The following is a 14207-nucleotide window of genomic DNA, read 5'->3' on the forward strand; positions in this document are numbered from 1 at the left end:
AAGAAAGAAAGAAAGAAAGAAAGAAAGAAAGAAAGGAGGGAAGGAGGGAGGGAGAGAGAATGAGACAGACAGACAGTCAGACAGTTCTTTAATGGTAAAGCAATCAAATCATATAAAAAGACAAAAAATCATACAGTAATATCTTGGTACTCAGCTGCTTTGAAACTCATCAAATTTGGTATTCAGTGCATTTTGATGTAAATATTTGGTCCTGGTATTCATTTGTTTGGTACTTAATGCACAAGTTAGAACTTGTCACTGTCAGCTGCCTTGTGATTCACTGCATTATTCCTTATGGCAAAATTTTGTTTGTAACTCATCATTTTTGGTACAGCGTGTCTCCTGGAACCAATTAACAATGAGTATTATGGTATCACTGTGTAGCATATAACAATTAAGAATGAAATGGTCCAGATTTTCCAGTTGAAAAGAAAAATCTTCGCTAAAGGAGGGCTGAATAAGGATGCCGAATAGGACCAAACCTTTGTAATGAATGAAGAGTGAATTTGTCGCAGAGATTGAGACTTCACCTAAAATGAAGATTAACTTGGATAGTGTCAACTAAATTAGAATATCTAACAGAATTATTTAGCCTAACTAGGGGTAAAAACCCTCTGTTTTGTTCTAGACCTCAATGAAGTTGTAGGCTATCTTGTAAAAGCATTATCACAGGGCAGCATTCTAGCAAATAAAAACAGAACTGCATGCTGAAACCAGATCCAGAATTTATTAGGCAAACGTGATAGGGAGCCTTCTAAAGTCTATTTAAAAAAAACCAATATTCTACTTCCTCTGCGTTGTACTGTGGAGTATTCTTGCACCTTGCTGATATTGAAAAACCAAAGCAGGATTGGACCTGCTTAGGATATGGATAGGTGACCACATGGCAATGCCCAGACTTTTGATCAGACTAGGAAGCCAAAAACATCTGTTGACATATCACTTGGATGAAAAAGCACTTCTCACAGATGGTGCAGTTTGGACAAATTTGTCTAAAGTCAGATGTGAAACTGGTCAGAGCTGATTGTTAATGGAATGGGAAATCCGAGGATTGTAGACTGAACTGAGAAGTCAAAAAATATTCTGGAAAAAACAATAACACCAAACCGCTTCCTGTATTTTCCCTGAAGTGACCAAGAATTAAGCTTGATCTGATCTTTTATCACCACACCATTACAGAAAACATCTCCTAGATGCTGCTTGTGTGGATTGATGCACAGAGAGTGTGTTTTTGTGTGATTAGCTTGGGCCCTTTCTCCTGCCAGCCTGGCTTCTGTGACTTTGAAACGATCCCAAAGCGTCCCCATAAGGTTTCTGTGGGATTCCTCGCACCTGGGAGCTCTAGCAATGCTCACAGTTATTGCAATACAATAGTTAAGCGTTTTGTGGAGGAGTTAACTATCAAGCCTGGGCTTGAGTAAACATCTATGTGGGTGTCAGTTGTTTTGTTGTACCAAAATAAACAAATAAATAAATAAATACATTCTGAACTGAACTGAACTTGGATTCGTTGATTAACCAGAGTAATTTATTAGGTCTTTATGTCTTTTGGACTTTTCAGGTCTAGGTTTGCTAGACTAGCCACAATTATCTGTTACTTATGACAAGTTAAATTAGGGTCTTGCCATTTGCAGCAGTGAGTGGATTTCAAAGCAAGTGACAATCGACTGACGTTGCTCATTAGTTGTGTTTAAAAAAATATTGTGTGAAAAAAGGTTATGAATATTTTGAGGCATTGAATTGATTTGTTTGAAAGTATGATAACCCCCCCCCCCAGAAGAGAAAATGTCATGCCCGCCAAAGCAGGGAGCAACTCCCCCAATTTATGTTGTGATCGTTGTGTGGACTATAACAAGCCCTATATAGCCTCCTGTGTCCCCCATAAGCCATGGGATAGCCTGTTTATGCACAGTTATCATCGTTGCAGGAAAAAGGTTGATAAGATGGAAAAAGTGTAAGCTTATTTTGTAATTATTTTTAAAAAAATAGTTCTGTATTGCTGCACTTTAGCCCCACTTAGTATTCAAAGAAAATCGCTTTATTAAATCAGATCCATGGCATGAAACTTGACAGGTCTCTGGAGACATTCTATTTTTAGCGCTTTTCGTCTCTCTGTTCCATTTAAATATCTCACCTATATATTCAGCTGAAAATAATCTGGGTGTTTTTGTAGGTGATTATGCATTTAGGCTTCAATTCCACACCAACAGAAGAAGACGAAGACGATGAAGAAGAAGAAGAAGAAGAAGAAGAAGAAGAAGAAGAAGAAGAAGAAGAAGAAGAAGAAGAAGAAGAAGAAGAAGAAGAAGAAGAAGAAGAAGAAGAAGCCTTCCTTAAACATTCACACAGCCGGCATCTAATGTCCTAACAGGAGCTGTGAGGCATATTGTGCAGGCCACTGTACAGACCAGAGCCAAATCACTGTCTGTTTGTGGCAGATTGCATGGGAAAGACAAAAGACAAAGTAATAAAAAAACAAAATAACATACATTATTTTTATCCAAATATTAACCCTGGAGGTGATAAAGAAGCATGCCCCCGGTTGTTCCATGCGCTTAACTGGGTCATTTGGAGTTTCCTTATGCAGATTCCAAAAACAAGACGGTTGCCCCAGAGGGTTAAATGACCCTCCCGCACCCCAGCCCTGGTGGGACTTCTCTGAGAGTGACTCTCCCTCCGGGCTGCTATGGGCAGCCTCCATGCCCAAATCCCTGCGATGCTCAGTTGGCCCTCAGATATCTAATCCGTGCCATGGAGATCCTCTCTCAGGGCCTGATCCCTGTTGGGGGGGGGGGGAGAGGGGGAAGGATGAGGAAGGACAGGATTTGCCTCGACCCGAATGAGATTGAGCAGCAGTGGCCTTTAGGCCTTCCCGGTCCCGATGCATCCTCTTTATGTTCTCGATGCCTGAGCCTGGGACCCCAAGTGTGGAACAAAGTCTGTTTGTTCACTATGTCCAGGGCTTTTTATGATTCTGCAGATGCTGTGTATTTTACTTCCTGTTCTATTTTTGTATCATCCATATTTATATCTGTTTGCCTATTCATTCGTTCAGTTTACATATCCACTCATCTCGCATTCATGATCCTGGGATGCTTACAGGCATTTGTTCCTAAGGTGGTAAGCCCCGCCCAGCATCATTTGTGGGGGGGGAGGGGGAGACGACAGAAAGGGCAGCTGTGTAAATCAAATCAAATAATAAATAGACTAGCAAAGCTATAATAGACTAACCAAAGTTAAAACACTGTAAGGCTGTTTATATATAATATAAACTAAAATTTTAACACTGTAAAATTTATATATAATAATTAAATTTATATATAATAATTAAAAATAATGTCATATTTACAAAAGTTAACTGTATAAAATGCATAATCTAAAATACAATGGGAAAATAAGAATAAATGCAAGTGAAAACTAAAGCAAACAAAATCATCTAAGTTATAAAAGATAGAGCAAAAACTAAGAAAAAGCTGGGTTGGTAACTTAGTAAATGACATACAACTAAACAGTAAGTGAAATATAACACAAAATAAAATATCAGCTAACAGCCAGTTCCTAAGCTTGGATCAGATCTTTCACAGATTGTTGAGGCAATATAAATAACAGATACCTTCCATTTCTTTCTAAATCCAGTCTACTTGGTAGTATGTACTTGCATTTTAAAGTAAAGATTTTGTTAAATTTGTGCCATGGAAATGTTTATACATTACATATAAAATATTGCTCTTTAAAAATTTAAATGTCTTTAAACTTACCCTTTTGCAAGGTCTCTTGCCTTACAAATAAAACCCTCAGCATCTGTTTTGTTGTAGTTCCCAAAGTCTGACCTCAATTTTTCTGGATTTTGGCATTAAAATGTCCCTGCAACTAGAAGGATCTGCTGCCTCCCTCCTGCTGGAAAACAGGAACCATCTTATCAGTTAGATCCTTACAAGGATCTGGTGTTTATAGTAGAGAAGCGGAAGGAAGGAACTTCCCTTCTGAAGGAGCCCTCGTGCCTCTTCCCCATTCTTCCAGCCTTCCCAAGCTTAAAGATTATCCTGCCAATGCATGCTGGATAGGAGTCCCATTGCTATTACGTAGCTGTTGCAAAAAAGCAGAGCAGTAAAACAAAGTTATGGTGCTATGTTGGGAATCCTTCATTGTTACCCACTCGGGGTAGAATACAGCAACCTACCACCCATTACAGAGAAATCTGGTATTGTTATCCAAAGTCCTAGTGTGTGTTGGGTTTCTTGCTTTAAAAAAATGTAGGAGGATGGGGTAGGGAGAAATTGTAGAAGAGAAATGTATTTAAGACTAAACCTCCCCTTTCTCGCTCTCTCTTCTCTCTCTCTCTCTCTCTCTCTCTCTCTCTCTCTCTCTCTCTCTCTCTCTCTCTCTCTCTCTCTGTCCCTCTCTCTCTCTTTGGTGGGGGGTTTACCTTTGAGTCAGCTAGGACTACGGGGCAAATTAAGATCTTTGCCTTTTTTTGGTGAGATTTTGGAACGGGTTCACCCTTGCTTCGTTCCTAGGGCTGAGAGTGAGTGACTGGCCCAAAGTCACCCATCTGGCTTTGTGCCTAGGGCGGAATGAGAATTCACTCTCCTGGATTCTAGCCTGATGCCTTTACCACTAGACCAAAATCATTTATACGCTATCCAAATACCTCATGCAATTCACACAACATTTTAACTGGGTTTGAAGTGAGGGGAAAAAAACCTTTGGAAGAAAGCAATGGCCGATCACTTTCATAGCAACATGTCCCAATTGCTTATGCGGTTCATCAGTAGCTGAGTTCAACTGGATTCTCTTTTAATCCAATAACAATGGACTTATTTTACCTTTTGTATGTTTTTCTCATATCTCAGGTTTGATATGCTTATAAAATGAAACAGTAGATCCTTATGGTTTTGAACTTGGTTATTTGGGAAAGACATTCCAGGTTGTTTCCCATAGGTGATTCCCTCTAATTATCAATTTTGGGTTATTCTCTGAATTAATATAATTTTAGTAATTATATAGACATTACTCTTGTTTATGAAATGTAACTGATTATACAGAATGCATATATGTGTGTAACTGAATTGCTAAAATTATATATTTATTAAGCAGCATGTGCTTCTTACACGCTACTCAAAATAGTAGTGTGGTTAGGCTTACTAAAGTCCCATCTTGAATTCAGTCATGTTAATTTTCTGTAGTCCAATTGCAAAAACTTTCACATAGGCAAATTCATGAAACATGGGAGTCTGGGGGACGCTTTTTGTCTCTTTGGCCTTCTTGGAGAATTTATTTCTATTACTGGGAAATCAAACCACTCTTTTCTGAGTACGAATAAAAACCAGGAACTTAAGGGAAAGTCTTGAATCAGAAATATTATTCATGACAGGAAAACATGGAACGCATTAAAGCAACATGAGCTGCTCCTGAACGCATAGAAACAGAAGTAGGTGAATTTCCATAGTTTGTTGTTGATTTTTGGAGGGAGGGGGGGGAAAGGGAGACATTTTGAGACATTTGAGCAAATGCCTCTTGATTTATTCTAAGGCAGCTTCTAGAAGAATGCACCGTCATTATCCTGGCAAGCTTCTGTATTGGAAAAGAAATCTTAATTGTGGTTCTCTCCTAAATGCAAAAAGGGACATGGTGGCTCAGTGGCTAAGATGCTGAGCTTGTCAATCAGAAAGGTTGGCAATTCAGCAGTTCGAATCCCTAGCATCACGTAACAGAGTGAGCTTCCGTTCCTTGTCCCAGCTTCTGCCAACCTAGCAATTCGAAAGTACGTAAAAAATGCAAGTAGAAAAATAGGGGCTACCTTTGGTGGGAAAGTAACATGCCGGCCACATGAACTCGGAGATGTCTTTGGACAGCGCTGGCTCTTCGGCTTTATAACGGAGATAAGCACCGCCCCTAGAGTTGGGAACAACTAGCGCATATGTGCGAGGGGAACCTTTACCTAAATGCAAAAGCTTTCCACCAAGGGACTCTACCCTGGGCCCAATCCTTGTGCTGAATTCTATGCTCTAATCTTAACTCTAGAATATGAAATATGCAAGGGCCACCGTCACCACTGCATAAGCAATGGTACCATTCTAGGAGAAAAAAAACGAGGAACACAATAGTCCATCTTGCTAAGAGCAGGTGTGAAAGCAGTCAGTATTGAGGTAACATGCATAGTTGAAAAGAGTATGGTTTCAGTGTCAAGTAAGTTACCTTGTTTTTAAAGTCAGGATGCTGTTTAGAGTTACAAGTATCAATGTTACTATTTTAGTAAGATACATTTTTGGTAATGTAATGCCATTCATTGAATTCCAGGTCCAAGAATGGCTATGCCTAAACTGCCAAACTCTAAGGGCACTATCAGGACAACTTGGGGATATAGAAAAAATCACACCTCCTATGTTTCCAAAATCCCCAGTCAGACCATCAAATCCTGTCCTTCAGAGTCAGTCCAAATCTGCTGAGTTGCACCAACAACAACAGATTTCAGCAAAACCTGCCCTGCGGTCTGAAAAACCAAAGGTTGGTTCAGAAATTCAGAAAGAGGATCCGAAGGTAAAGAAGGACACACTTTTAACAAAGACATTTACTGGTAGGATCCAAGAAGAAATCTTTAAAATTGATATTTCAAAGCTTTCACCAGGAAAATTAGCAAAAACAACATCTGTTGATAAAATCATTCAAGGAATTTCAAAAGAAGATTCAAAAGCAGAAAAGGAAAAATTGGGGAAATCATCATCTGCTGATCAAATTCTTAAAAATGAGTCAAAGCTGGCTACAATTGATAAGCTTTCACATGATAAGATAAACATGGAACATGCAAAAATACCTCTGTCCGAAGACTCAAAATATCAACCGGTAAAACTGGCCAGGGAGGAACCTCAGAAGGAAGAGCCAGCCACTCAAGTCAAATTGCCATCTGCTGATCAGAGTCAGGTGGATCCGGGGACCTTGGAAAAAATACCCTCAGCTGATAAAATCCCACAAGACGTTCAAAGGCCAGATCCAAAGATTTACCGAGACAAAATGACAAAAGTAGCCTCAGATGGCGAAATTGTGAAAGTTGAACCAAAATTCCAGCAGGCAAAATTGGCCAAGATACTATCCTCTGATCAAATTCAGAAAGAAGATTCAAAACAAATTCCAGCAAAAATAATGAAAACGGCATCTGCCGATCAGCTTTTAAAAGATTCTGTGAAATTTAAGGAACTAAAAGAAGTGAAATTGCCCAGGGTGGAACCAAAGTCTTTCAAGACAAGTAGTGGCCAAAGGCCACCGTCAGAAGCCTCAGACCACCTCCCCAAAATCGGACATGTACCAGAACGAGAGCAATTGTTTGAAGAAAAGCCAGAAGCTGAAATGCATGTAGAAACAAAACAGGAGGAAGAACATCCCATGATATCAGAAACTATTTCAAAAGCTGATAAACTACCCAAAGATCTACCTGTGTCATTACCAAAATCTTATCCTGTGGAGACGGTGAGAGAAAAAACAGTAAGTGCTTGACATTCCTCTCGTGTTAAGAATTGACAAAATCTATTTCTATGTCATGCCAGAAAAATTATTTGGAGATATTCATGGGAGCTACGCTTGATTGAAGGAAGTAATTTACAGCGGGTGGCAGCACTTAGTGAACCTTGGCTAGTCTTGAAAAAACTAAGTAGAGTTAGATATGGTTAGTTCCTGTATGTAATCAGAGAGCAAGCTCTCCTCTCCTGCAGCACTGATGCTGTTACCTAACTGAGTAACAAAATGTCTGCAAGGAAACAACCAAGCTTAGAGAGCACTAAGGACGCACAGTTCAACCCTAAATTATAAATATTTTCTTCTATTGGTAATTCAAAACAGCTATGCACTCTTCTAGCAATTTCTCACGTATGTTGACCTCAATTTCAATTGCACCTTGCACAGTAAATTTCTGCCAATGGCACTATTTCTATTTTGTAAAAAAAAAAGCAGATGAAACATAATAATTAAATAGTTCTGCTTCTCCCTGTAATTTTTTCCCTATAGCCAATGTCTCCAACTCGCAGACCAATTGCTTACTGACCTTCCTCTTGTTCCACACAACCTTTTCCGTTGTTAATTTTGGTGTATATTGCAAGCTTCAGCCAATTCTGAGCCTTACCTACAGATTTGAACTATTCTCTAATATTATGCATATGTTATATGCTTTTCCTCCCCTTTGTAATATCTATCCTTTTTGTTTCACAGCTGATCAGAGAACTCTGTGCTGTGTTTCATCTCCTACTTTATTTTCTCCGTAGTGTCCCCTGTATTTGGCCTGTGATTGTCTTGTTTTTGAGGCCATATTTTTGTGGGAAGGATTTTCATTCATGGAATCCTTACTGCTCTCCCCTTTTTAAAGTCAGCTATTCTGAAATGTAGAATACTAAATTGTTATGAGTTAGAGGCTTGAAGGATCTGAGAACCATCAGCCTCAGGAACCAACAGGCACCCTGGAATAAGTCAGTGACATATTAAGTGTTAAATTGGATTGTTACATACAACAGATTTTATCTTCATAACAACTTTTTAGAAAATAACAAACTAAATTAAACTAAACCCATAGCAAATTTAAAGACTGAAATAGTTTTGACCTTGACTCTTCTATATACAGTTTGTCTTCCCTGAAACATGTCATTTTTATTAGAGATGTTTGTAATGTTATGCAACTTAAGTATTTTTATTAACTGAATGTGCACCAAAGTATTCTTATACTACCTGTTGAATCTAAATAAGATGTTGGTCCCGTTAAATATAGCGCCACACTTTAAAATATTCCTGAATGATATTGAGAACAAGCTATTTTCTATTTAATTGGGGAAAATATAAGTTAAGTGGTATTTTATATTGCTTAAATGCAAAATTAAAAGTTGTAGCTTAACCAAATTTTATCACTCAAAATGCTTTCTCAGGGTTTTCAGAATTACAGTTATACTGGTTAGTGAATTTATTATTTCGTTATCTTGAAAACTTAAATCTTAATATGTATGTTTGTGTATGTTTTAGGAAAAAGAAGATGACAAATCAGACATATTAAGTTCTCAGCAGCCCAAAAGCCCTCAAGGCTTGAGTGATACAGGGTATTCCTCGGATGGAATCTCGAGTTCCCTTGGTGAAATTCCAAGCCTGATTCAGGCAGACGAGAAGGATGTGTTGAAGGAGTCTTTTGAGAAAGAGTCTCTGTCACAAGGGGGCAGCCCGGCTAGCCCCTCCGACCTGGCTAAGCTAGAAAGCACGGTCTTGTCCATTCTGGAAGCTCAGGTCACAAGCCTCGTGGAGGAGAAGTCTGGGAGGAGCAAAGGCCTTTCAGCTGAACAGGCTAAGGTCTCTCGTGAAACAGCCCTCTTGCCTGTCACCTCAGAGCCATTCGGTTCTGAGGAAGGAGGTTTGAGAAAACTGAGCATTCAAGACGAAGGAGGCGCAGAGCAAGGCAATAAAGAAACTTTGCCCCCTCAGAAAGGGCCCAAGCAGACGGCAGGGGTGGCAGAGAGTGCATCAACCAGGAGGCCGCGCTATGACTCTGTGGAAGACAGCAGCGAGAGTGAAAACTCCCCTGTGCCTCGAAGAAGAAGAAGAAGGCTGACCAGCGCCGGCTCCTCAAGCAGTGACGACGAAGGCAAAGCAGAAGACAGTCCAGATGACGAGGATTTCATTCGGAAGCAGATCATGGAAATGAGCGCTGATGAAGATGCTTCCGGTTCCGAAGATGAAGAATACATCAGAAAACAGTTAAAAGAAATCAGTGCAAATGAAACTCAGAAGAAGGAAGAAGTTAAGATCAAAAAGGGAATAGGTGGAAAACATAAGAGGGTGTCACGTAAAAGTAGCGCAGGCTATGAAGAGGATCCCGGAAGGCGCCATTCCTGGCATGATGACGACGATGACGAGGCTTTTGATGAGAGTCCAGAACCAAAATATAGAGAGACGAAAAGTCAAGAGAGTGAAGAAATTAGTGCCACCGGAGGAGGAGGAGGCCTTCGCCGCTTCAAAACGATAGAACTTAACAGTACAATTACAAACAAATTTTCTGAAGGATCAGAAACACCCAAGAGATGTTTATACTTCGATGAAGAGCCAGAATTAGAAATGGAGAGCCTTACAGATTCACCAGAGGACAGATCACGGGGAGAAGGATCTTCTAGTCTGCATGCCTCCAGCTTCACCCCAGGTACCTCTCCTACCTCCATTTCTTCCTTCGATGAAGACAGTGACAGCAGTCCCAGTCACAAGAAAATGGGGGGAGAAACCAAGCAGCAGCGTAAAGCCAGGCATCGGGCACACGGGCCTCTTCTCCCGACGATTGAAGATTCTTCCGAGGAAGAGGAACTCAGGGAGGAGGAGGAGTTGCTGAAGGAGCAGGAGAAACAGCGGGAACTAGAACAGCAGCAAAGAAAGAGCTCTAGCAAGAAGTCTAAGAAAGACAAAGACGAGCTCAGAGCCCAGAGAAGGAGAGAGCGACCAAAGACACCACCCAGTAACCTTTCTCCCATCGAGGACGCTTCCCCAACCGAAGAGCTGCGTCAGGCAGCAGAAATGGAGGAACTGCATCGGTCTTCTTGCTCTGAGTATTCGCCGAGTATTGAATCTGACCCTGAAGCTTTTGAAATCAGCCCGGAAAAAATAATAGAAGTGCAGAAGGTTTATAAGCTGCCAACGGCCGTCTCGCTCTACTCTCCTACAGACGAGCAGCCCCTCGGAATGGCCAAGCCAGGGAACAATCAGAAGATCCTGAAAAGCGCAGAGGAGGTATATGAAGAAATGCTGCAGGCGTCTCAGGTGGCCAAGCCTCTTTCAGATGAAAGCGAAAGAGAAGAGGTCTTCGAGAAGGAGCCTCTGTATGGCGGCATGCTCATAGAAGACTATATCTATGAATCATTAGTAGAGGGTGCGTACAATGGGGAGTCCAACCTCATTTCAAAGCAGGAAGAGTGTGAGGAATTTAGCCAAGAGGAAGAGCAAAACCACCCCCCAGAGCACATCTATGAAGAATCTATGCACAAACCCATTGATATACAAGACACCTATTATAGGATAGAGCTTTTGCATTCAATTATGCCTCAAGAAGACATTGTCTCGAGTTCTTACATCATGCCAGAAAGTCATGAAATCATTGTCCTGGACAGTGTGGCACCATCTTCGAGTGATGAAAAGCAGCTGCTAGATGCAGATGTGGTTTATGAAGAACTGATGAAGCGGCAGGGAATACAGCTGACCCCGGGCTCCAGCCCTACTCAGCCATCCCCTGAATCAATTTCCCTCACAAAGAGGAGCCTGTCTGGAGAAGCAGGAGATAGTAACTCCCTAGTTTCGGGCACTTCTTCAGCAGTTTCAGACACAACGTCAGCGAGCCCTGTGGTGCTGCCCATTCCAGATGTTAAAATTACCCAGCACTTTACAGTTGAAGAAACAGAGGATAACTATTTTGCTGATTATGCCCGTGAGGTGGAAGAAATCATTTCTCAGGAAACGTCCGTGTTGACGGACTCTGAGGCCTTAGAAAGTGCCACCCCTGTTTTCCCATCGGATGCATGTTCTCTCACCTCATCTACATCTTCTGTTTACACCACTGGCACCCCTTCGCCTGTAGCTGGATCAGACAGCATTGCTACCACTTGTAGAGATTCAGTAGATGCTCTTAATGGACGATCAGATTCAGACAGGGTTGTTTCAATGGCACAGGCTATTGCAGTCTCCCAAATTGAGGACTACGAACCTCTTGCATTATCCCCCGAGAAGGCACTCATAGCCCAAGACCTGACTGATGCCAGTCAGGGGTCAGGTACCTTTCCTGAAACCGACTCCTTTGTATCCACCTCTGTGGAAACAAAACCCACAAGTGTTGTCCCTGCTGCCTTGGCAGAAGATGGCAAAGCTGGAAGAGACTTGGCAAAGTTTCATGAACTAAAGAGACTTTCTGAAGATGAATATTCAAGGATTTCCATTAACGTGGCAGGAATAGATGCTGTGTCTGACCAAGAATTTATCTGCATAGTTCCATTATGTACTGTTTCTCCTGTTATCACTGCACCCGAAACTTCTCCAGTTTCCGTTGCTAGTTCCCAAACATACTCATTTTTTGAAAGATCTCTTGTTCATCCCTCCCAACCGTATGGCCCTCCTCCCCCCCCTCCTCCCCCCCCACCCCCACCTCCCCCGCCCATTCTACCAAAGCCAGCCATTTATCCTAAAAAGAAGCCACTGGTTAAAACTGCAATGACCACAGTTCCCACCATGATACCATCCATTAGTACTGTCAAAGTAGGAGAGACCTCTGCTATAAAAACTAGTGTGTCTCCTGTCACAAAAATATGCACACCAGCCCCACCTCCCGTCCCCCCTAAGCCAGCTTTAATTCCAGCAGGGCTTGTATTTGCGCACAGACCTTCGGAAATAGTAAAGCCTCCTATTGCTCCTAAACCAGCCATTCCTCAGCTACCAGTGTCTGTTTATAAACCAACAGAAACACAGTCCAAGCCAGCAAGTCTGCCTTTTACCAGCTCCATGACTCTGAACTTGGTTTCCCCTGCTGAATGCAAATTGATCTCTCCTACCTCCCCGTCATCTCCACATTCTAATAAATCCTCCCCGAGATTATCCAAACCCTCCCAGGAAACCTATGTTGTTATCACGTTGCCCTCTGAGCCTGGGACTCCAACTGAATCCATTACCAGCCAAGCCATCAGCAGTTGGCCTGCGGCTTCACCCTTTAAGGAACAAGCTCCAGAGGCTGTGCAGACATTATTCATGCCGTCTGTAAGTTCGCTGCAAATGCAAAGTACAACAGATCAAAGCAAGAGTATCCCGGATGCTTTGAATGCTGTTGCATCTATCCCTACCAGTACTACTGGACAGCCAATTTTTGGCATGGTGCCTAAATCTACCACAGAACTAATAACATCGGGGATTGCCAGGACTACCGTGTCTTTGGTAAAAAATGCCAGTTTAGATAGTGTTTCCATAACGATGCCCCCAGACATAGTACCTGTGGTAGAGAGAACTAAATACAGAGAAAACGGAAGATCCCATGTCTTTGGTGACATTATGGATCTCCGTACCTTGACTAAGACTAGTATTGATAGAGCAGGTAGCTGTATGGACCTATCTGCCACTCCCACAGATGCAAGAAGACAGACAATGGCAGGTGACACTTCTGGGCAGTGGGTAAGCACAGTTCAGCCAGGGATCATAAATCTCAGCACTGTGTCCATGGTCAGCCTCTCTTTAGCTTCAGTGGCTGATGCCGTTCCAATGGTGACCTGTGCATCCGCTCTAAGTTACAGTGCAAGTATAGAAAGCCTCATAGACCTTGGGCATGGAATGACAACTCCACTTCAGTTAACAACAGGAAAGCCTTTTGAGCCCGGTCCTGGAATAATGGGAAGCCAGGCCCACTTTTCAGGCAGAGAAGATGCTCCCATCAATCTCTCCCTGGGTACGCCAGCATCGGCACTCGCCTGGGCCGCCACAAAGGCTGCAACTGCACCTCCGCTTGGGGTAACTGACTGCATCACTGCTTCTCCTGCTCACAAAGCTGTGGACAGTGGGGTAGTTGACCTGAGCACTACAAAACCCTACAGAACAATGGTGACCGTTGATGAAATGACTTCAGGATTTTTTACAACTGTAATAGAAGACGATGAAAAACCTGTAGATTTGACTGCAGGGAAAAGGGCTGTTTGTTGCGATATGATTTACAAATTGCCATTTGGGAGGAGCTGCACCGCTCAAGCCCCAGTAACTACCCTCCCGGAAGATCGTTTCGGCTACAGGGATGACCACTACCAGTATGACCGCTCTGGGTCCTACACTTACAGGGGGACTGGGGGCATGAAGCCCTCCATGTCAGACACCAATTTGTCTGAGGCTGGGCTCTATCCGTATAAAAGCAAGAACGCCTTTGAGTACCAGGTTGGGGCAGCCGATCTAGCAGTAGACTTGACTTCTGGGAGAGTTACTACAGGTCAGTATGACAAGATGTTGGACTTTTCTTGGAAACTTAGTAACAACATTGCTCATCTCATTTCAGGATGATTTTTGCCTCTTTTTTTTTTTTTTTTTTTTGCCTTTCCCCCTTTTGTTTATGTTCAACAGTGTGGCAAATTTTGTTGGAATTTACCCGTGTATTTTTTTCCCCCAATTTTCATCAGTTGTTTTTTGGAAAGAGGTACCCGCATGTACCCGCATGCTCAGAAAATGTTCTTTTTTTCTTCCTCTCC

The 14207-nt window shown here is 42.0% G+C and overlaps 1 protein-coding gene across 7 annotated transcripts in view; it reads left to right on the plus strand.

Annotated features, from left to right (window-relative positions):
• PCLO (piccolo presynaptic cytomatrix protein) overlaps positions 1-14207 on the plus strand; it is a 100679-nt gene that overhangs the window by 22901 nt on the left and 63571 nt on the right. For all 7 annotated transcript variants that reach the window (XM_081956894.1, XM_081956896.1, XM_081956897.1 and 4 more), the window contains exons 4-5: positions 6301-7479; positions 8998-13951. In XM_081956894.1, coding sequence (XP_081813020.1) covers positions 6301-7479; positions 8998-13951 — 6133 coding nt within the window. The remainder of the gene's footprint in view (positions 1-6300; positions 7480-8997; positions 13952-14207) is intronic.

The sequence above is a fragment of the Natrix helvetica genome, assembly GCF_964273705.1.
Source record: "Natrix helvetica genome assembly, chromosome: 6".
Classification (NCBI taxonomy): Eukaryota; Metazoa; Chordata; class Lepidosauria; order Squamata; family Natricidae; genus Natrix; species Natrix helvetica.